The 22,998-nt window shown below is 37.5% G+C and overlaps 1 protein-coding gene and 1 long non-coding RNA gene across 3 annotated transcripts; one reads left to right on the plus strand and one right to left on the minus strand.

The window, feature by feature from the left end:
• Window positions 1-752: 752 nt before the first annotated feature.
• katnip (katanin interacting protein) lies at window positions 753-21,720 on the minus strand. 2 transcript variants are annotated; one of them, XM_026200571.1, is made up of 27 exons: window positions 21,621-21,720; window positions 19,904-19,989; window positions 17,318-17,490; window positions 17,145-17,242; window positions 16,875-16,976; window positions 15,794-15,895; window positions 15,435-15,654; window positions 15,067-15,195; window positions 13,922-14,067; window positions 13,719-13,792; window positions 13,014-13,098; window positions 11,715-11,906; window positions 11,491-11,628; window positions 8,727-9,552; window positions 6,916-7,632; window positions 6,216-6,430; window positions 5,261-5,339; window positions 4,912-5,089; window positions 4,676-4,841; window positions 4,373-4,563; window positions 4,220-4,284; window positions 3,121-3,231; window positions 2,849-2,988; window positions 2,569-2,670; window positions 1,941-2,101; window positions 1,373-1,458; window positions 753-1,292 (listed from the first exon to the last, which is right to left on the minus strand). In XM_026200571.1, exons 1-27 carry the CDS (start codon window positions 21,630-21,632, stop codon window positions 1,234-1,236), a joined length of 4,653 nt encoding a protein of 1,550 aa, XP_026056356.1. In that variant the 5' UTR covers window positions 21,633-21,720; the 3' UTR covers window positions 753-1,233. The 2 variants fall into 2 exon arrangements, with proteins under 2 accessions (XP_026056356.1, XP_026056357.1); XM_026200572.1 differs by lacking the exons at window positions 17,318-17,490; window positions 19,904-19,989; window positions 21,621-21,720 and having other exon boundaries at window positions 16,875-17,014.
• On the plus strand, window positions 17,422-21,144 carry LOC113042061 (uncharacterized). The gene is made up of 4 exons (XR_003275529.1): window positions 17,422-17,558; window positions 19,892-20,046; window positions 20,382-20,572; window positions 20,817-21,144. It is a non-coding gene; the product is annotated as an uncharacterized LOC113042061 (long non-coding RNA).
• Window positions 21,721-22,998: the final 1,278 nt, after the last annotated feature.

Here is a 22,998-nt window from a genome sequence, read left to right on the forward strand (position 1 = left end):
GCTGGGTTGTACAGAAAACACTGCATAAGTTCACCTTCGTTTGTTCTTTGGAACAAATTTTGAGAAATGTAACATTCCATCACTTGCCCACCAGTGAATGGGTGCCGTCAGAATGAGTGTCCAAACAGCTGTTAAAAACATCAAAATAATCCAGAAACAATCCACACCACTCCAGTCCACCAGTTTACACCCTGTGAAACCTAAAGCTGCATGTTTGTAAGAAACAAATCCATTTAGACGTTTTAACTTTAAACCTTCTCATCTGGCCAAAATACATAATAATTGCTAATAAGTCTATAATCACGCCTCCTCCAGTCAAAAAGTTTCTCTTGTAATTCCAGGAATGACTTTTCACTGGAGAAAGCAAATATTATTTTGTGGATTACTGTGATGTTTTTATCAGCTCTCATTCTGACGGCACCCATTCACTGCAGAGCATCCATTGATGAGACACTGATCCAATGCTACATTTCTCCAAATCTGTTCTCATAAAGAAACAAACTCATCTACATCTAAACTGAGAGCGAGTAAGTTTTCAACAAATATTAATTTCCAAACATTGTTTCACCTTGATGCCACGTCCAAACTTAACTCAGAAATATTTTAAGACTGACTCACAATCTTATTATAATCATCAAATCAGAACAACCGTTTGAACCTAGTCATAATAAATGACCATTTCTAAGAAGTTTTCTTTCAAGGTAAAGTTGCATATAAAAATGGGATACTCAAATGAAAATAGGGACAAACAATAAAGAGATAGGTGATATTTAATAATAATTACAGTGGCTTTAATATGAGGTAAACTGGCAGTATTTGCATAATATTTGTAAAAGTGTTTTGAAAGGACTGTGAAAGACGGTGTAAATCTGAAATATTGTAAACACTTAATGTTACTAATATATTCGACAATTAGACTGTTTAAATATGGCTGCAGGACATACAAGCTACAAATTCTGATTATCATGAGTGTATCTGACGTGAAAAATCTAAAGTACTGGTGTGCATGGTATTATGCATTAACTTCCATCCAGAATCACATGACATGGTCAAAGGACACTTACTTAAAATAAAATATATAATACAACAACGTCATAGCAAAAACAAATATACAGATTTATGATACAGTTTGAGTGTGTGTGTGTGTTGAGGTTACTGAGTTTTCCAAATATTCCCAAAGGGGAAAAAGAAAAAAAACCTGCTTTCAAAATCCCTGAAGCCTGCTGTTTTCTCTCAGTATCGCTGCTTTCCGTGTTTCCGCACGTCCGTCATGCAGGTTTTGGGCCGTAGAGCTGAAAATAAAAGGTTTTTTATATTAGTTTCACATAAAGCAACTAATCAAGCTAATTAAACGTGTGATGCCTGTGAGCACCTGGGTCAGCTGTGGGTTTCTTCTTGTGCTGGTGAATTATTTGTTTATCATTGGTCAACTTCACATCCTGGTCCTCCACATGGTTGCTTTAACGACAGACATTTCCTCAGTGAGTTTCACTGGCACCGACATGTTTACATGAACAAAAATGTAGCCTGAATGTGAACCGTAGGCTGGATGGGTGAAGATAAGAGTGATCATAGCTTCTCATACAGCTCATTAAACACACACACACACACACACACACACACACTCTGTTTCTCAAGTCATCATCTGGTCTGTTTAGCATCACGCCCAGGGTATAATCAGGCCAGAGTCAGTCAACAGCAGTAGTGCGTGTGTGTGTGTGTGGGTGTGTGTTTTTTCTGGGTTTGGCATTGAGTGCTCACATTCATCTGTGTGTGTGTGTGTGTGTGTGTGTGTATTTAATTCATCTTAAAAATAGAGCTTACAAAAAAGTTAATTCCAGCCTGACGTAATGGAAAAACCCACATTTCTGAAAAACAAAGTTGCTCAAATTGCTTTCAACAAAAAAGCACCAGAGAAATATTACATGTAGTGTGTGTACCTGATGATAGTGCTCTTCTCCCGGTGTGTGATGTGTGTGTTAACTGTGAACAGTACGGTGTGGTAAGGAACAACCGGATCCAGGGTTGGCAGAATCCCTCGTGAAACGTTCTTCACACTCTCTAAAATCCCGTTATACACTAACAGGTCATCCACTAGGAGCTAAACACACACACACACACACACACACACACACACACGACTGAGCTCAGGTCATCCGATAAAGAAAGACCAGAGAATGAAACACTAATCAAACACAATCAAATAAATGCTGTTATCTTAAACATTATTCAAAGATTATGTTTTTTTTACATTGGTAATAATAAGAACTGTTTCTTAAGCAGTAAATCAGTATATTTTCATGATTTCTGAAGATCATGTGACACTGAAGACTGGAGGAATGATGCTGAAAATACAGCTGTGCATCAAATAAATTAATTACCTTTATAATATACTCAGCTAGGAAACAGGTATTTTAATTTCTAATAATATTTCACAATATTTCTGTTTTTAATGCATTACTGATCAAATGAATGCAGTGTCGGTGAACAAAAGAGTCTTTCAAAAACCTGAGAACTTGCAGTAAAATCTTTAAATGACAGTAATTTGTGTGCATGTGTGTGTTTTACCCCAAACTCCTTGACTCCTCGCTGAGGTGTTTTGGAATAGTTCCAGAGTTTAATCATGGAGACGGTCATTGGCTGGTCGAAGATGACATAGACACGGTTCACCTGGGAAACATGCAACAATAAGATCAGATTCTGACCACTTCAGAGCAGGTTTGATTGAAAAATCACACTGTTTATGGTAACGTCCTGATGATTCCTATGAGATTATCTTCTGTAAGGCTTGTCTGGGGTTACAACAGTAATCAGGGGGCGGAGCTTAGCTGATAAAGTTTGTGCTCACCAGTCCAGGCAGCACCGGTGCGAGCCACATGTGTTGCCCGTCATGTGTGTTATTGACCCCATCTATCAGTTTATCAGGTGTACGGACGTCCCCACACACGCTTTCTAATACATTGACGCTGTCAGGGAACGCAGCGATGTCTGTGAGACATATTAAAGAGAATGATTCGAGCTGAACAGTGTCTCAGTCTTGTTGAGTGCTGTGTGTGTGGATCCTAGATTGATCGCTCTGTGTGTGTGTGTGTGTGTGTGTGTGTGTGTTCATAAGGATACTGTTGTCACTGAGCGGGATCTTCTGCTCATTCTGGTCGTAGAACTCCAGTCCATTAAGGCCGATGTAGTACGGGTCGCCCCACGTCGTCAACAACTGCAGCTGGAAGATAACTGACACACACTCAGTCGAGGAAAAAACTCAGGATCAATCAAAGAACGGAAATGTTGTAATGCTTTGATGAACTGTAACACTTGCTAATGTTTAATCAAATGTGGCAAAAAGTAATTCTTCAAAAGTTTATTATCATTGTTAGATGATTACTTTTTTCTTTTATATATAATTTCTAGTGTTGTCAAACGATTCAACGCGGTTTTTGTTTACAAAATATATGTGTGTGTTGTGTATATTAATTATGCATATATAAACACACACACACACACATATAGCATTAATTAAAAATATTTACATGTATATATTTATATTCATATACTTAATGTTAAATATTTCTAACATTTTTCTAAAATATATACATTCATTTGTGGGTTTTTATATGTACATAAAAAATATACACAGCACACACACATATATTATGAAAACTAAAACTTTTATTTTTGATGCGATTAATCGCGATTAATCGTTTGACACCAATAATAATTTCTAAAATAAATCATGAATATTTATTTGAAATCATTATTTATATAATCTTTATTTTTGATCTGTATAATATTTTATATATATATATATATATATGAATGAAATAACTCTGATTCATGAATCTATCCTCTCTCTATAGTCAGATAAAAAAAATCAGATTTGATTATTTTGAAAAATAATTAAAAATTAAAAAATAAATAAAAGATTTATAAATGAAAGGAAGAATGAATGAAATACACTCAAAGACACACACACACACATTAATACGTCTTATTTGTCAGATCTCACAGGGAATTATCTAATGAAGTAGATTATTTTATCTAATACAGGCAAAAAATATATATTTTATATTTTTTAAAGTTATTTTAATGGATAACTGAAATCTGACCACACCTTTATGACTAATAATGTTACTAGTGTTCAGCTGAATTTGTGTTAACACATGAATCAACAGCAGAAACTGATGTTTGTAATGAAGCGTATAGTGAGCAGAAGTGAGGATACATCCGCATGGCATCAGTGGAGCCTCATAGTCCATACTGACCAACTCATCTCTCCGGTTCCCACGCCTGAAAGAGAACGGGCAAACAACTTCATCCCTCAAGACGAGAGTCAAGACATGTGGAGTCAAGACATAATTTCAAGAGCGTGCTGTACCTGTGAGCATGTGTGTCCTCTGTGTTTTTCCTGCTCGTAGTGAGTGATCTGTTATGGGTGGACTGTAGGTAGTCTATGAACAGAATCTCTTGTGCGAAGTCAAAGTGGCAATTCCCCGGACCCTTGCGAATGAGAAACCCACCGATTGGAGAAATACACACACCGTCCAGGAACACATGCACAACCTTCAACTGGAGGAAACACACGGCACGTGAGGTGTGTGTGCTGGAAAACACTAGTGAACACACCTGTTGAACTGAAAAAACACACTCCAGAAAAGCAGAGCCCAGATTTTACTCTCACCCCTCTATAAGAGTCTTCAGGAGATTTGTTGTAGTTCCATATCCTGAACCCGGCGATGGTCTGCGGCTGAGTGAACCGTACGGTGAGTGTGTGATCAGAACCGGACGTGAAGGGAATCAGCCACATGTGTTTATCATCTGTGGTGATGTTCATCCCATCAAACAACCTGACAGAGGAAGAAACCTGGATTAGAAACTCATCTAAATTCTCATACACAGAAGGTGTCTTTCACTGACTTGTCCAGAGTTCGAAGGTCGTTGCTGTACTCCGGGAGGTCGTTGAGGTCACGAGGTGATGCGGTTACCATAGAGACATCAACAGGAATACTCTCGCCACCCTTACCTACGACCTCTAACCCCGTCAAACCCACATAGTGAGGGTCACCCCACGACGACAGCAGATTCAGCTGCAGAACTAGAGAGAAACAGAGTTCAAACATTCAATCCCATTTGTGTTTACTTGTGCATTACACATCATCCCCAAGCAGCTTTACAGAAAATGCATGAAATATTACCAAGAGACATAAACTGCATTTTTTCTGCATTTTATACACACACATACACTTAGTTGTGTAAATTTACTCACTACTGCCAGTATGAAGTCCTGTAGTTGCGTCTCCAGTATCAGCACACAGTTCAGCTGCAGCGATGGGGTCCAGATCCATCTGAAGAAAAACACATCCCGTCATTCATTCTCACATACTGTTTGACCTCAATACTGCATAAAAACAAGAGCAGAACTTTATATAGGGCCCATTTATATATATATATATAAAAAAAAGATTAATTAAAAATTGTATACCGTATTTTTCGGACTATAAGTCGCACCTGAGTATAAGTCGCATCAGTCCAAAAATACGTCATAATGAAGAAAAACATATATAAGTCGCACTGGACTATAAGTCGCATTCATTTAGACCCAGGAGCCAAGAGAAAACATTACCGTCTACAGCAGCGAGAGGGCGCTCTATGTCTTCAGTGTAGACTACAGGAGAACTCAGCAGCATAGAGCGCCCTCTGGCGGCTGGAGATGGTAATGTTTTCTCTTGGTTCATTTCTCTTGGTTCATGTCAAATTAATTTTGATAAGTTGCACCTGACTATAAATCGCAGGACCAGCCAAACTATGAAAAAAAGTGCGACTTATAGTCCGGAAAATACGGTACATTTTATTTTCTTCTTTCATAATGTCAAGTATATGGTTTAATAAAGCACAAATCACAACAGCATCATTCCTCCAGTCTTCAGTGTCACATGATCTTCAGAAATCATTCTAATATGCTGATCTGCTGCTCAAGAAACATTTATGATTATTATCAATGTTGAATAGCTTTTGCTGCTTAATGTTTCATGAAAACATTTTTTCAGGATTCTTTGATGGATACAAAAGTTCAAAAGAAATAGAATCTTTTGGAACGCTCTAAATGTCTTTACTGTCACTTTTGATTCATTTAATGTATCTTTAAAATATTTTCTTTCATAAAAAAAACATTAAGCCCAAATGATCTACAATAAGAGCGCTTTAGAGGCAGCATCACATACGCGTGTGTGTGTGTCCTCCTTCCTGAACCCAGCCTGTGTGAACGGTCTCTCCTCTCCTTCACCGTCAGCCGTCCGCGGCCGCTGTAGCTCCTCCTCCTCCACACCCGCCCCGCCCATCTCCATCTCACTCCCAAACGTGTCATCATACCGCGCCATGGCCTCCAGGATCTCATCATCCGTGGTGAACAGGATCGTATCGCCAAACTGATCCAGCGCTGAATAACGTTAAACCGTGATGAAGTTCAAGTTAACATTAAATGATGTAATAATCAATTACACAGCTTTGCTTCTTTAAAAAAAAATCTGCTTTGCTGTTTTGCAAATAAAGCCTAAAATCTCTAAATTTAATGATGCAGAGTTAATATACTAATAAATACTTTAAATATATATTTTTTTTGCAAAATTGTATATATATTATTTATACAATTGTATATTTATATATTAAAAAAATATATTTTTTATTTTTACATTTTATATAAAATATATATTTTTTATTTATTTATACATTTTATATAACATTTTTATATATATTTAATATTAATTCCAACTAATTCCAGGATCAATATGGATAACATGAGTCTGATCCATATTACAAATTGTAAGATTGTCAAAAGCAAAAGTGCAATATTTCTTGAGAAAGTGCCACTATTTTCGGCATCAGCACCCCATAATTAGTAAGAAACGTGATGTTGGTCCGTACCTCCTGAAAGCGTTCCTGAAGCTTTGGCGATCTCTCCTCGGAATATACAACGACCGTCAAGAATCATCTCCATTTCTCTCGCTCCTCTGAACGAGTGGATCCTAGACTTGTTGTAATTCCAAACTCGGATCATGGCCAGGCAACATCTACCGCCCAGATCCATGCTGATGACGTGCTTGCGACCCGGAGAGAACGGGGCGAGCCAGAGGTGCATGTCGTCCTGCGTCCGGTGTACTCCGTCTATCAGGTTAGTAACGACGCGTGGATCTTTCCCGTAGGCCGGAAGGATGTTGATGTCAGGCGGGTCAGCCGTGATGTGGACCGGGGTCACCGGCTCACCGCTGGAGGAAAAGATCTCGATACCGTTGAGGCCGACGTAGTGACGGTCGCCCCACGTGGACAGGATGTTAATGACGAGGTGGCGACCCTGCGGGAGAACCGGGATCTCGAAGTCCTCGTCCCGAGGGTCGTCTTCGGGTTCGTCAGAATCAGGGAGAGCCGGAGCAGAGGGCCGTCGGGTGGAGACGGGTGTCAGACGAGACTGACGCTGAACAAACTCGTCAAAAATATCTCCCTCCAGCCCCATGTTGGAGATCCGCCCTCGCTGACTCTGGTTAAACTTCGTCAGCGAGTCCCAGGACTCCATCAACGGGTCGTCTGGTTCACACCAGTGAGGTTTCGGTCTTCTGTTACAGACGGACGCCGGGCTGCTTTGCTCTGTGGCAGGAAGAAACAGATCAAAATAAGCAGTCATAAATAAACTACAAATGTGCATAAATTCATGGGGAAGTACGAGAAGCTGCATCTGGTGATGGGAAAGTATGCAGGGTTTATTAAGATAGCATAAAATTCATGAAACCACCTATTGAACTCTCTACTGAAAACCTATTTTGCCTCAGTTTTCTGACATAATTCAATGTGAAACGTGATATCAACAGGAAAAAAGAAGAGGTGCGGAATTAGATTTGGTCTCTTGGAAAGTAGTGGGAGTTTCACACCATTTCAGAGGCAAAACATTACAAAGATAAGCATTCATGTCTTCAATAATTTTCCTGGTCTCAGGGTCTTTTTCCCATGTGTTTGTTAGTCCTATATCATTCATATTTCCCCCCTAAAATTATTTTACGATGTAAAACTGATTTATCAAAAAAAGTCAATATATAAATATGTATTTTTTTAAAACTTTAACAGTTCAATCTTTCAAAATGTGATTAAATTAAAAATAATTACTTTTTACTTTTTCAACTTAAAGTGCTTGTCGTCAAAACAAAAAGTGCAAGTAATTAAATTAAAATGAAAATATAACAATTAATTAACAAAAAAAAATATTGAAATGTTTTTGGAGAATAAAGTGCTGCTAATTAAATAAAAATAAAAATACAATTAACTATTTTTTGCACAACTTAACAAGCATCCTGAATAAATTAGAAGAGTGATGGAAAAGTATCTGTATAATATATAATATCTCTTAATTATTAGTAGAATTAGAATTATGGTTGTCATTATTATTACCACTTTGAGAACTACTGTAGGTTTTACTACACAATAGCAATATAATGCAAACCTAATTGTGATTTGTTTCAAAAGTTTTTGTCAAAACTGCACCAATCACTCAGTCTAGGCTTAATATGCACTAAAGGTTACTTAAGTTACTCAATTATTAATTTTTTATATATACCTAGTCCTAGAACCAAGTGCCACAATCCTGCCTAGCAATTGAGATTGTGGGTAAGATTATACCAGAAAAGCATGAGTAGATGATCTCAGAAGCTCTGTCATATGTTCAGTGCAGTGTTTGTTCAGAAGTGCACCTGTCGCGGTGAAGTCTCTGCTGCGGTCCGGTTGTGTTCTGTTTACAGAGCGTGCTGAACCTCTCCTGCCACTGATGGGCCGCTCGGTCCTCTCAAACCGCTCACCACACAGGTCCAAACCCCGGTCTAACCGATCGCTTAAGTGCTGCTCCATGTGCGGTTCTTGCTCCGTCCGCATGCTGCGATTCAGTCCCAGATCGGGATCCAAGTCCAGTGAATCAGAACTCAATTCGGCAGACGCTGTCCTCTGCAGGGCTTTGTTGCTGGAGGCCTCTTTGCAGGAGCGCACAGGGTTGCACGAGATGTCAGGCAGCACCGAGTGTTTGTGTTTGGCTGTATTCTGTGACTGGAGCCACTGAGGACGCTCTAGATCTCGAGACGCTTCGGCCTCGTCTGCCGCAGTTCGATCCAGCTCCTGGAGCCAGTGTGGAATCCGACTGGAGGATGGCTGCGTGGTCACCGTCTTCATCGCTTCGGTCCGTCCGGCGGGTAACGTGAGGTCCAGAGGAGGCGAGTCGTCTCTCTCTAGAGAGTCTCTCTGCATTTCTGCCACACAGCTTGTGTCAGATTTGTCCTGGCTCGTTTCTAACACTGAAACAGCAGCGTTCGACTCCTGGGGCTCTGGCTCATGTGGGCTGCAGTCTGGCAGACTGTGTCCTGAAGAGACCGGGCTCGGAGAGGTGCACTCTGGGAGATGTGGCTCCTGGAGCTCAATGGAGCTGCTGTAGTCAAAGACCTGGTTACCACAGCCCTTCTCCAACTGACCCTCGAACACCAGAGTACTGTTCACATACAAGCGCACGTGTCGCACACCGACGTCCAGATCCTGTCAGAAAAACACAGGCATATTCAAACAGATCATTAAATGTGAGTGATAGCAATGTGCAAACACATCTGGGTATTTATATAACATGACATGAATTTCCATAAAACAATACACTACTAATACTGCTCCTAATGAGATGAATGATATGAAAAACACAAAAAAATAACACCTATACACACACACACATATATATATATATATTGAAAATAACATGAAACACACAGAATATACACACACATATACATATTTACATATTTTTTTGTTAAAGATGCATGCGAGTCTTAAATCGGAGAAGTTACAGCACACCGATAAAACGAGCAGGCAAGTTAAAGTCTAATACTTGTGAGTTATTTGAACACAGCTCTATCTCCTATATTAATAGTGATGCTTGGGTCAGCCAACACTACATACTGTAGACTAGAAATGAAATGAAATAGATCCAGGAGGCACATCCATACAGCGCTATCTCAACACTCACAGAGAGACAGAGTCCGTCCCTACCGTTGAACCCGTCCGTATCTGTAAGTCAGTCAGTCAGTGTGTAAAGAGACGAGTGCAGTGATCAGACTGACAGAGAGCGGTGTGTGGGGGAGCTAAACTCAGATAATCCTGCAGCTAATCTCCAACTGTTCCACATACACACACACACACACACATTTGTTCTGTTTAGCATGAATTGATATCTTCATATAGGGCAAGAGAGCACAATAGCTCTTCATTACATTTACATTACACTGGCGTTTGCTCACAATTTCTGACGCACATCTTCCCCCCACAGATGAACATTAAAGAACTCTTCATTCAGACCCAACAATTTTGGTCCTTTGTTTCCTCCCAAGCTTCCTCTCGTAAAGTCCTTCATTTAACCAGGTAAGATTAACTTTAACTGCTATAAAGATTTATTTGAACTGGTTGCCTTTAAGAAACTGATCAATATTGAAATAACACAATTATACTGTAAAATAACAAATGGGTATTTAATAGGTATTCAACAGTGTTAAATCTTTTTAAAAATAAAACCATTTTATTATCATATAATAATGGTGTGCTATAGTTTTTGGGTTGCATTTATTGTAAATTTACACAAAAATGACACTACATTGTGTTTAAAATTTGGGGGAGGTACTTTTTTTTAAGGAATTATTATTAATATTATTACTACTATTACAAAGACAGCAATAATACCAATAATATTATTATTTAATATAATTACCACTATTTAAATTTTATGAATTAAATAAAGAAACTGATTACTATTAATATAGTACTAACAGAATAATACTATTGTTTCTCTTGATCCTAAAAGGCTTTTCTAAAACAAATACCAACACAAATATAATTGACTAAATTTGTAGCCTACCAAAAAATTTAATAAAATTCATACAATATCCTCATACATTACCAACAGAATCCAGAACAACCACATGCCCAGTCCTAATAAATAACTAGTTTAAAAGCATATATAAAATGTAAATATGTGTACCAGTCTGGTCTATTTTGAGCCAACGCCAACCGTGCATGTAAAAGACTTTATATCATGTATCACTTTAAACTCATTTGGCAACATATTCCAAAGTTGGGATCCCTTTACAAAAAATGCTCTTTGTCCTTGTGATGTTCTACAAAACCCAGTCCTACAATTTCCAACAGCAGATGATTAGATTCACAATGATTCCCATCACACATTGCAGCTGCTTGGCATGTGTTGCATTGCTTGAGCAGATCAAGTCAGGTCGGAAACATCCATATAAATATGTAAAATAGAAAGTTTTAAATAGCAAGCGCATTAGCTGGCTCGCTGATGTGTTTTGTAAGTGCTTAATCTGCAGGAAGTCAGCAACCATTCTTGCTGATGTACACTGAACTGATCGTTTGGATTGACGGATGTGCTGCTCTTGCGTTCAGTAAACACTGTTTTATCGATCAGCTTGTACTTACATTAAGGCTGTGGTTATAATTCCAAATTTTGATCCGAGAGATGTTAAAGTTCGGAGTTCGCTCCACGTTCCTGATGATAAAATACAGCTGGACAGGAGGATGGAATGGACAAGTCCACATATGACGCTCTTTTGTGGTCTAAAAGCACACAGATGTGGAACACATGCTAATTATTTGCATTGATTATTATCTCTGTTCTGCAGTAGTGTGATTTCCTCACTTACTTTGGTTTTTCCGTTGACGAGGGCAGACAGATTCCCCGGCTGGTCCGTGTTGCGAATGTCCAGGTCATGTGGAGACACGTAGAGTTTGCGATTTTGTCGACAGAAGAACTGAACTTCTGTGAGCCCCACTTGACCCGGGTGACCCCAGTTTGACAGGATCTCCATTGTAACGTAAAGAGTGGGCGTCACCTCCTGTCACGTAACCAGAAAAGATTTAGTCAGATAAAGACATACAGTGGGGCTCGAAAGTTTGGGCAACCCTTCTGTGAAAATGTGAATCATTTTTAAAAAAATAAGAGAGATCATACTAAATGCATGTTATTTTTTTATTTAGTACTGTCCTAAGTAAGATATTGAATATAAAAGATGTTTGCATTTAGTCCAAAAGACAAAAATAACCCCATCCACGCAAACAGAACTATTAAAAAAAAGGTTCAAACGTTCACTGATGCTCCAGAAGGAAACAAGATGAATTAAGAGCTGGGGGGTGAAAACTTTTGGAATTTGAAGATCAAGGTAAATTGACCTTGATCTAATTTGTGTTTTCCAGGAAACATACAAGTATCTTCTGTTGCTTACGAAGGGCAGAACTAAATGGAAAAAAATTATATTTCAACAAAATAAGAAAAATTTGGCCATCTTCATCGTGTTCAAAAGTTTTCACCCCCCAGCTCTTAATGCATCTTGTTTCCTTCTGGAGCATCAGTGAATGTTTGAATCTTTTAAAATAGTTGTGTTTGAGTCCCTCAAATGTCCTCAGTGTGATTAGATGCATCTCAAAATCATGAAGTCACTGATGGAAAGGGTTAAAATATGTAAAGATGTTGGAAAACTGAAGAATCTGCAGGACTTTAAAGATTTTTCTGAAGAACGCTGCTCAGTTTAACTGTTCAGAACAAACAAGGGACTCATGCACAACCATCACAAAACAGAAAGACAGTCGAGGATCATCAGGTAACAGAACACAGTATTAAGAACCAAGGGTTCACAAACTTTTGAATGGAGTTATTCTAATAATTTCAGCAATTTTTTTGGTCTTGTGGACTAAATGCAAATCTCTTTTATGTACAATATCTTACTCAGAACAGTACTAAATAAAAAATAACATGCATTTAGTATGATCTCTCTTATTTTTTGAAAATTATTCACATTTTTACAGATTCTGCAAGGGGTGCCCAAACTTTTGAGCCCCACTGTACTAGCGGTTTGTAAACTAAGCAAGCCATGATGGTTCCAGCTGTTGTTTTTTCTGATTCATCGGTCACCTGTCTTCTGTACAGTTAACACAGATACACTCACAGTCAGAGTGAAGCTGCTGTCCGTGACATCAGACTGACCATCAGCATCGATCCTCTCGAGAGCCTTTAATAAACACTTCTGCTGCCTGAGAGACAGACGGAGAAAAAGTCTGATAGTTATAGTGTTAAACAGTGTTTAAACTTTTCAAAAACAGAACCATTTATTTGCATTCTGCAGTTTATCATTTCATTATCATATAATAATGTTGTGCTATAGTTTTGTGACTTATTTATTGTAAATCTACACAAAAATGACACTACATTGCTTTTAAAAGTTTGGGGTAGGTACTTTATTTTTAAGGAATTAATATTTCTATTTATGACAGGACAGGCGTTTAATGTTACAAGAGATTTCTATTAAAAACAAATCCAGTTGTTTTTCAAAAATTCCATTCATCAAATAATCCTGAAAAATAAAATGCATATTGTTTTCCACAAAACAGCATCTAAACTAAATCAGCATATAAAATTCAGCTTCGATCACAAGAATAAATGACATTTTAGAAACATATGCAGATTTAAAAATAGTTATTTTAAACTGCAATAATATTTCACTTCTCAACTGTTTCTATTATATTTATCAAATAAATGCAACCTGGGAAATCAGAACAAAAAATAAACCATACGGACCCAAACTTTTAACCTCATTTATCTACTTCTAAAGCAGCTTCCACTACACTATTAAACATGCTTTAGGACTGTATACCTTGGCTCCATGAGAGAGATTCTCCGCATAGCTTTGATAACCCGGATCTGATCATCATCATCATCATCATTGTCCTCCACCACAAGAAGATGCAGGCAGACATTTAATAATTTTAATTAGACTCCATTATCTATTATTTATGTTGGAGTATGACAAAGCATTTTCTATGTGCTGTAACTGATGTGTTGTAAGTGAAGCTCTACCTGCGTGTGTTGGGTCGTGCTTCTCGACAGCGGTGAGTTTTCTCTCTGCAGAGCCTGAAACACACTGGCAGCCGTTTCCTCCGAATCTGGCTCCTCCTGCACCTTACGAGCCGCAGACAGGGGGCGCTCTACACGACTGCACGGCCCTACAAGACAACAAATCATATCTGACCCTGGAGCACAAATCCAGTCTGAAAGTCTCTGGGGTATATTTGTAGAAATAGACAAAAATACATTGTGGGGGTCGAAATTATGCATTTTTCTTTTATGCCAAAAATCATTAGGATATTATGTAAAGATCATGTTCAATGAAGATATTTTATAAATTTCCAAGAGTAGATATATCAAAACTTAAAAATGTTAAAGATGTTACTTTATATATATATATATTTCTCTATAAACTGTTAATGAAGCATTCACTGATAACGAGTAAAGGTCATTGCACACAGAGTCCCAAATTTCACATGTAGAAAAATAAATACAACACTGTGTCAATCACGTTTACACACTGCACTCTGAAACTTTCGTTCATCATAAAAAAAAAATTGGATCGGGTTACACATACATCCGTAGCAATCATTTTGAGACATTTCAGAGCCACCGTACAAGCAAATGCAAAAATCCAGAATGGGGATTGTCAAGGTCATCTACTTCGTCTTGCAGCACAAAAAACTAAAGATCCTCCCTCATCAACCTCACAGAAATGATTGCTCTTCTTTCTAATATGTGGCTCTAGTATCGCTAGCCACTGACATCCTGAAGAACACTTTGAATCCCCCTCTTAAATAAGCAGGAGGAATCTCAGGATTGGATGGACCCAATAAGAAGCAAGAAGACAGCAAAATCCTCTTCACTGTTTGAAGACTCCATTTAGTACTGTTTGCATTTTTTTTGCTAATTAATTCATATGCAATATGTTAGGAAAAAATTGTTAGCCTGAATGCATTGTAAATCGCTTTGGATAAAAGTGTCTGCTAAATGCATACATTTAATTTCATTTTAATTTATGCAAGGTGCGTGCAAGTGTGCAAGGTTTCGGTCAGTGATGAATTTTTAGGAAACTGAATAAAAAAAATGAATAAAAAAAAAAACACATGAAAATTTCAGACTCCGTGTGCAATGACCTTCAGTGTGAGTACACGTACGTGACTTCTCCTGTCTGCTAGCAGATGTTCTCTCTGTCGCTCTCCTGACCGTCACTGGTTTGGTAGAGATGTACGACTCCACGTTCTCCTTTCTTTTAGCTGAGAGACAGTGTTCGATCTTACGCCCACCTGCACACACACACAAAAACATATATATTAATCACCACTGATTTTCACTGATCTAACATCATCATGTTGAGAAATCAAGAACAGAACTAGACTCGTGCAACTTGGCGGGAAATTTAATTTAATCATCAAGTATTATTAGTGAATAAATAAAAAATTATTTAAAAATATTAAACAAAATAAGAAATATTATTGTTTATGAAAAAAGAACCTACTTTGAGACTGCGGTCAGAAATCATTACCTTGCGAGGGGGAGCTGAATTCCAGCATGATGAGGTCACCACGGCTGAGCTGCTTGCTGATTGGCTGGTTTGTGGGCTGGGCAGGAAGTGTGAGGTCAGGGAGGCTGTCGCTGCTTTCCTCTCTCTCGATCTGCTCTTCGATCCATTCCTCCTCCGACTCCTCTCCGGCTGAGTCTCGATCGCTGCGTCTGACGCTCACCTCCAGGCTGCGTCGCAGTGCCTTAAACACACAAGCACTGGTCAAGCACGGAGTAGGAAGATTTGTTCACATGATTGTTGGGTGAACAATCCCTTTAAGAGCAATGCAATGTTTGTGTCTATCCTCAAGTGTAATCATACCAGTGACATTTCCTCCTCACCTTGACCTGGTCAGTATTTAGAAGAACCCTGTCGACAGACTCCGGCTCGCTGCGTGACCTCAGGGCGACAGAACGTGACGCTTTACTGCCATCGTGAGCAGACTGACAGACAAACACAAGGTTTTACAGGTGTTAAAACTGGTCTGGGGATCAGAATGATATACTAAATACTAGTTCTCAAAGAAAGCAGGATGTAGCATGTGCAACGTACACAATTTTCTAAATGCGCTAAATACCCAAATGACACACTACATTTGCCCAAGTGTGCCGGAGCATCTCACAATGCAATGTGCTAGTGACAAATTTTTTGTGCAGACTGCCATAAAGACGTTTTAACACCTCATGTAAATACAAAATTAGCATAATTATGAAATATTGGAAATTCAGAAATAGTTTTATATGGCAATGCTCACAAAACAGGAATTTGGAGTTTTCTCTGTTTTTAAAATAACTTTATAAATCAAGATATTATTGCTACTTTTCTTTGTGCATAATTATTACCATTTGAAGAATTATTATATGTGTGTAAAAGCATAATAAATAATAATATCTTTTTATGAAATAATATAGATAAAATATACATTTATGAAAATGTAAACAAATGTAAAAAATAATATGAATAAAAAGTCTCATATTTTCTGACCAGTAAAGATGTCAACAGGTTAAATGAAAATCTAAATTACTGGCCCAATTAGACAAAAATAAAAAAAATTAGATACATAAATAAATAAGTAATAAGAAGAAGAAGAAGAAGAAAAATCCTTTTTGTGAAACCTTGTAGTGTTACCTTACCACACAAAATATACTGTCTATCTCTTATATATTTAAATATAAATGTTGATGTTTTTAAAGTCAGAAAGAATATATTACATGGCAATGCTCATAATGGATTCACGTGTTTTTAAAAATACCTTACTACATGAACTCACCTTAAAATACTAAAAAGTAAGAATCACAGTTGCTAGGTGGAGCTGGAGGTTGGAGCTTATAAACTGTAATTAATCTAGATTGGTCGGAGTCGAGAACTAATGCAACATTATCCCGAGATGAAAACTGGACATTCATAGAGACATACTCTCACCTCCATATCTGCACTCTCGCACGGCTCAAAGTCATGGGAGTATCTGTGCTCTGGGGAAATCTTCACTCTTTTGCCTCTCTCACTGCAGATGTACACAGATTCCTACAGCAATGTGCATAAAGTTAAAATGCAGTGCCATACTGAAGAAACAGAAAGGGAAGAAATTCAGTTCATGGAGTGGAATGAGTGTTAGGGGTTTGTGATAGTAAGAGTGATTTGTGAAGCCATTAGCAGTAACTGGACAGTGTGTGTGTGTGTGTGTGTGTGTACCTGCATCCATCGTCGTCTCTGTGTCTTCTCAGGCGCCGTGTGGCTCCTCTGTTTCTGTCGATCGACCGCACACTTCTCTTCACTCTCTCTGGATGAATCTGTGGACACGGATGCTATATTTCAGACGTCACAGGAAGCCTGCGCTCATACGTCAGTGTAGGGTGAGTGAGTACCTGAAGTGTGTGTGTTTCTCTGTGAAGGCTGGACTGTTTTCCTGCTGGATCGGCTGTTCTGAGGAGCATTAGCGGAGCTGACATGAGCACCGTTGATGTATAGATTGAAGCCCTGCTCCAGAAGCTCCAGCTCTGTCTGGCGAGGGTCCTTCCTCTGCAGTCTTCTCAAAGCCCTGAGAGAGGACGTTAAACACACACACTAGCTGATTGGCTCACATTGAGAAAGGCACACTAAATACAGGTATTTAAATACAAATCTTTTAACCATGAGAAATATACATGTATATTTACCAGCTTACATTTTTGAACACGTGCATGAGGATTGGTAAAAATTTGCTGATTTGCTGCTCAAGAAACAGTTCTTATCATTATCAATGTTTAAAACAGTCATGCTGCTTCATTTTTCGTGGAAATCGTGATACATTAGATTTTCAGGATTCTTTGAGGAAACAGAAAGTTCAAGTGCAGCATTTATTTGCAATATAAGTCTTTTGTACCATTATAAATGTCTTTACTGATCATTTTGCTTAATTTTATGCATCTTTCTGTATTCATTTCTTTAAAAATGCTATTAATTTAATATATAATTAACAGCTATTATTGCTCATTTGCTTGATAAAGAATCCCTAGGATAATAACTATTAAATAGTAAAAAACAAATAAACATTAAATAATAAATGTTAAATAATACATTTAAATGTAAATCAGATTAAAAAAAAATAAAAAATAAAAAGGTGAATAACTGAATATCAAGCCTAACCAGACAAACCATAAAAAGCCTTGTCACTAAACCCCACCCTATTTTATTAATAGATTTCATTTTAAACAAACATATTAGTAATCAGTGTTGTGGGTAACGGGTTACAAAGTAACGCGTTAGAGTACTCTAATTACTTTTTTCCTGAAATGTGTAACTTAACGCGTTAGTTTCGTGCGTAAGTAATCAGTAACTTCGTTATTTTTAAAAAAAAGTAATCCGTTATTTTAAGGAAAGGAAAATCCCGACTGCAGCCTGCTTTTTGTCAGACAGTAGTCCTAGGTCTACTGTGCCACCTGCGGATGTATCAGCGGAGCCGAAGCTCTGTGATCGTAAAGTCAATGGCTGTGATACATCTGTGACCTGCGCCTGACCCTGTGTGTGTGTGTTTTTTTTTTTTTTTCGAACTCCTGGCAAGATAGCAGAGAGGACAGCGTTTGGTTTATGGAAGTATGCACATTATTTTCAATTTGTCAACGAAAAAACGGTAAAATGCACACTCTGCTTTGGTGAAAAGCTTCTGTCGACCGCCAAAAATTCTACCTCAAATTTAACGCTACGTTTTAATCACTACTTTGAAGAGTAAATGTAAGAGGACTGTGTTAAAGCGAATTTAGGCTTGTGACTGTGAGTGACACTTTAATAAGAATTATTTCGGCTATTAAGCGATTTGTCATTTGCCTGTGTGGCGGTGAAGGATTTAATTCGGTTTGTTATCATTTTTGTTTGACAGGCAGCTGTTAATTTCTGTTAGATCATTGGCTGGCTGGTTGTTCATCATTTCTAAATTGATTTAAATCTGCGAGCCTGTTTAAGGTTGTGTTTACAAGTAAGCATACTTGTACTTTGATAACTGCATTATTTAAAGTTAAAGAAAAATCAGGAGTTATCTTGTGGTGCCCATAATATACAGTAGCCTAGGCTACCCAGGCTGGGTAATGTTAGGTGAGAATTTTGATTAATAATATATTCTGTGATAATAAATAAATAAAACGCTATGTGGAATAGCCGATTGCTGACTGTCTTTCCTGTTATTGTTATCCTGCAGTGTTAATTTAGTCGGATGACTGACGTTATTCATTGTCGGGAGTCACGACTTCTAGGTGCATTTAAAGGGGCCGGGGGCTGTGTCTGTCATGTGTGAGCCGCTGCAAACGGCTTTTAATTTTTGGTAACGCATGAGTACTCTAACGCGTTACTTTTATGAATAGGTAACGCTGTATCATAACTGATTACTTTTAATTGATGGTAACGTTGTAACCTAACTAACTACTTTCCAAAGTAACTATACCCAACACTGTTAGTAATGAATCATACTGGCAAAAAAAAATGTATAGCCTGAATGCACTGTAAGTCGCTTTGGATAAAAGCGTCTGCCAAATGCATAAATGTAATATTACTAGATTTTACTAATTACTAGTTTTAGATTTAAATATAAATCATTTGACTTGTTTGCATGCCGTTATCTCTAATAAAACCGTAAACAAGTAGAGATTTGAGTGTTACCCAACAGAGAATTCAGCTTTCTGAAAGACAAGCTTTGGTTTCACTGGCAGCTGGTTATTCATGAGTTCAAAGACAACACATCACTTAAAGCTACAAATTTCCACGGCCAGTTTGAATTTCACTCTAGTGGGTTTCCAGCCAATCAGAGCAGCTCATTAGAGGGTTCTAATCTTGTAGAAGGTCACATGGACGAGAAGCGTTTGCGTGTGATTCCTGCTGTGCTTGTAATAGTAGCCATAACGTTCAACCTGAGCTCACACAGTTAACCTATTTTTGCGTTATCTGACCTGTGTTTGTTCGTTTGTGTTCAGGTGTCATCAAACCTGTTTTTGTGTTGGATGTTGATTAAATATTCATCCAGCTTCTCCTCAGCCGAGGAGTGTTTCCCTCCCCTGCTCCTCCTGAGCTCCTGCAGACAATACAACTCTCAGTCAATCTGAACAATATCAGACACAGAGAAACAGAGGTGACTAATGGGATGGAGAGGGAATTTCCTATTCATTTGACTATTATGGTTCCTGAACAATTATTTTAGCAATTTTGAGAAAGCAACAAATATGAAAAAATAATGACAGGTTGGACAAACTGTTGACTCTGCATACTAACCTGTGACCGGAGCAAGCATTTTAACAGAGAAAAGAACTCCTTCACCTACAAAAGTCCATAATTGTAGTTACAATGCCCATCCACTGTTGTATCTCACATTATATTTGTGCAGATTTCTCTCCTGATTCAGACCAGAAATTCTCCGCAAATTTAAGCGCATTAAACATTTCTTAATTGTGGATTTGTTTCTTACAGACATGCAACTTTTGTCTTCTCAAAAACAGTAAATGATGGACTGGAGTGCTGTGGATGATTGTGATGTTTTTTATCAGCTGTTTGGACTCATTCTGACGGCACCCATTCACTGCAGAGCATCCATTGATGAGACACTGATGCATTTTCACCAAATTTTACGAAATTCCCCAATCCGTCTTCATCTTGAATGGGTGAGCACATTTTTAGCTGATTTTTTATTCATGGGTGAACCAATAACTCTTGAGTCTAAGACTGATTTGTGAGTCTTTTAGAACAATTCATTGAAAGTAAGGAGTTATTAAGAGTCATTTGGATTATATGCTTGTTCTTGCATGCAACTAGCAAAGATGACCCTCACAACAGAAAGATGCAAGAGACACAGACATGAAAGAAGAGAGACAGGATGACTCTTACAGAATCTTCTTTCAATCACAGCATCTGGATACTAGAGAGGAGCGAGAAACCAGAAGAGAAGAGAGAAAACGGACAGAGAAGAGAAGATAAAGTGTAAGTAAGGTTTACAGCGAACAAACTAGGAGTTTTGCTCTTGATTTGGAAGAAGATGATTTCAATACGCAGCTTGTGTGTTTCTGTCAGGTGTCCACTGCACATGACGCATCCAATCACAATTCAGAGAGGTGATTATGATTACAATCATCATCATTTTTTGCTTTGTTCCTCCATGTCAAATTTGTGTTATGCATTACTTTATTATTTTAATATTTTCTTTTCGTTTTAATTTAAGTTTAAGTCATTTTGTTGTGTACCATTGTCATTTTTTCAAGTTTTAATTATTTTAGTACATCAAGTGAAATGTTAAAACAAAAATTTATTTAAGTTCTTTTTATTTTTTATTTCAGTTTACACAAGTTTTTTCCAAGTAACAGAACTTTTTTTTTTTAATGGTTAACAATAAAAACCCTGGTCTGAACAAGTTGTTTCTGGTTTTATTCTCAGTATTCAGTCTTCCTCTATGGATATAACATGGAAACGATAACGTTTTATAATAACTATTTGGGCAAACATAGGATAATAAACTTGACTAGTTTTATGTAAGTTAGATGAAAAGCAAACAGCGATATTATCAGATGTTCACGATAATTAGCCTCTCTGCTAACAACACACACACAAACACTTTCCGCTATTAAAATTTACAACACAAATCATAATATTAACTCTAGTATTCATTTCTACATAGCCTGAAATATACGGGTTGAATAATAAAAGGTGTCAACTTACAGTCCATGACATTTCTCAGCTGAAATCGCCCTTCTGTTTGCAGCAGGAGCGGCTGTGTTGTTGCGTTCAGCCAGCGCTTGTAACCAGGAGAAACACTGACCAATCAAAGCACGTTCTCTAAGCACATTACCCGCCCATCTAACGGTAACGACGAGAAATGGACCAATCACAGCTCGCTATATAAAAACAGGCTGCCCACACAGCGACAACGCGCAAACACGCCGACCAATCATAACTTGCCTTCTCATTAGAAGGTTGAACGCAAAATAATCAGAAAAAATTAATGTATTTTTTTTTTTCACACAAAAAAAAGGAGGTCATTTGTGATCCTAAAAAACAACGGGAGGTTTTATATGATCTTACTCTCAATGACACTTTAAAAATTAAATGGCTGATAGAGTTTATGAAGAAGGGGGGAAAGTCATTGGAATGCATTTCCTTATTATATATTTAATACTCTTGGATGCATAGACTTTTTGTTAAAAATGTAATTTTTCTGTTGAAAAAATTGGCCGGTTTCAGCCCTGTTAGCGTGGAAATTGGTGTATAGGCACTTTTTTTTTTTACCCCAAAACTACTGCATATGGAATAACAAGGAGATACGATTTTTAAAAAAATCGCAATTCTATCATTACTTGGCTCAAGGAAGGAATTATTTTAGAAAGACGCTTTTTATTCCGATGGGTAGGCCTACTTGTCATATACCGACATATAATTTCTTCATAAATTCCAATTAATTAGCAATTAAACCAAGATAATTTGTTAGGTTGCTTTTGGCACAATTCCAAAGAGTGTGATGTTACTTTAAAAAACAACAACAATAATAATAATAATAATAATGACAGTATCTCAGGAGAAATCAGTATGGAAACATTTTGATTGGAAATGTTGTTTTAAATCAACAGTGTAGCAATAAGATTATGAGGAATGCTCTTTGTTCTATGTCCTTATTTGTAGCAAGATCTTTTTGGTCTTCTTTATTTAGTTATATCTCTTGGGTTAAAGCATGGAAACCGCCAGATAAGTTCGAATCAATAACAAATTTAAGGAAGTGTCTTACAAAATACTTCAGAGAATTTACCCTGCTAAGGATGTTTTGGAAAGATATTGCGTATACCTTTGAATTTTGTGGTCAAGAAAAGCAAACTATTTTGCATCTTTTTGTTTTTACATTTTTTTTAAAATATTTATTTATTGTATTCACTCGAGATTATTTCCGAAAGATTTGGAATTCTATATCAACAGAAAAATGTAGTGTACGATGTGTCTATTTGCGTATTTGCACATTTTATAAATTACTACATGTGAATATGTAATACCTCTTGTTTTAGTGGCCTTCTATAAAGCATAAAAAGAAAAAAATTATCAATCATTTTTT

This window comes from Carassius auratus, chromosome 24 (assembly GCF_003368295.1).
Source record: "Carassius auratus strain Wakin chromosome 24, ASM336829v1, whole genome shotgun sequence".
NCBI lineage: Eukaryota > Metazoa > Chordata > Actinopteri > Cypriniformes > Cyprinidae > Carassius > Carassius auratus.

Coding starts and splice junctions, on each gene's coding strand:
- katnip (XM_026200571.1), bottom strand. Junction 9,553..11,490: donor ATTATAACCACAGCCTTAAT/GTAAGTACAAGC, acceptor TTTTTCTGACAG/GATCTGGACGTCGGTGTGCG. Junction 6,431..6,915: donor TTCAGGAACGCTTTCAGGAG/GTACGGACCAAC, acceptor AACGTTATTCAG/CGCTGGATCAGTTTGGCGAT.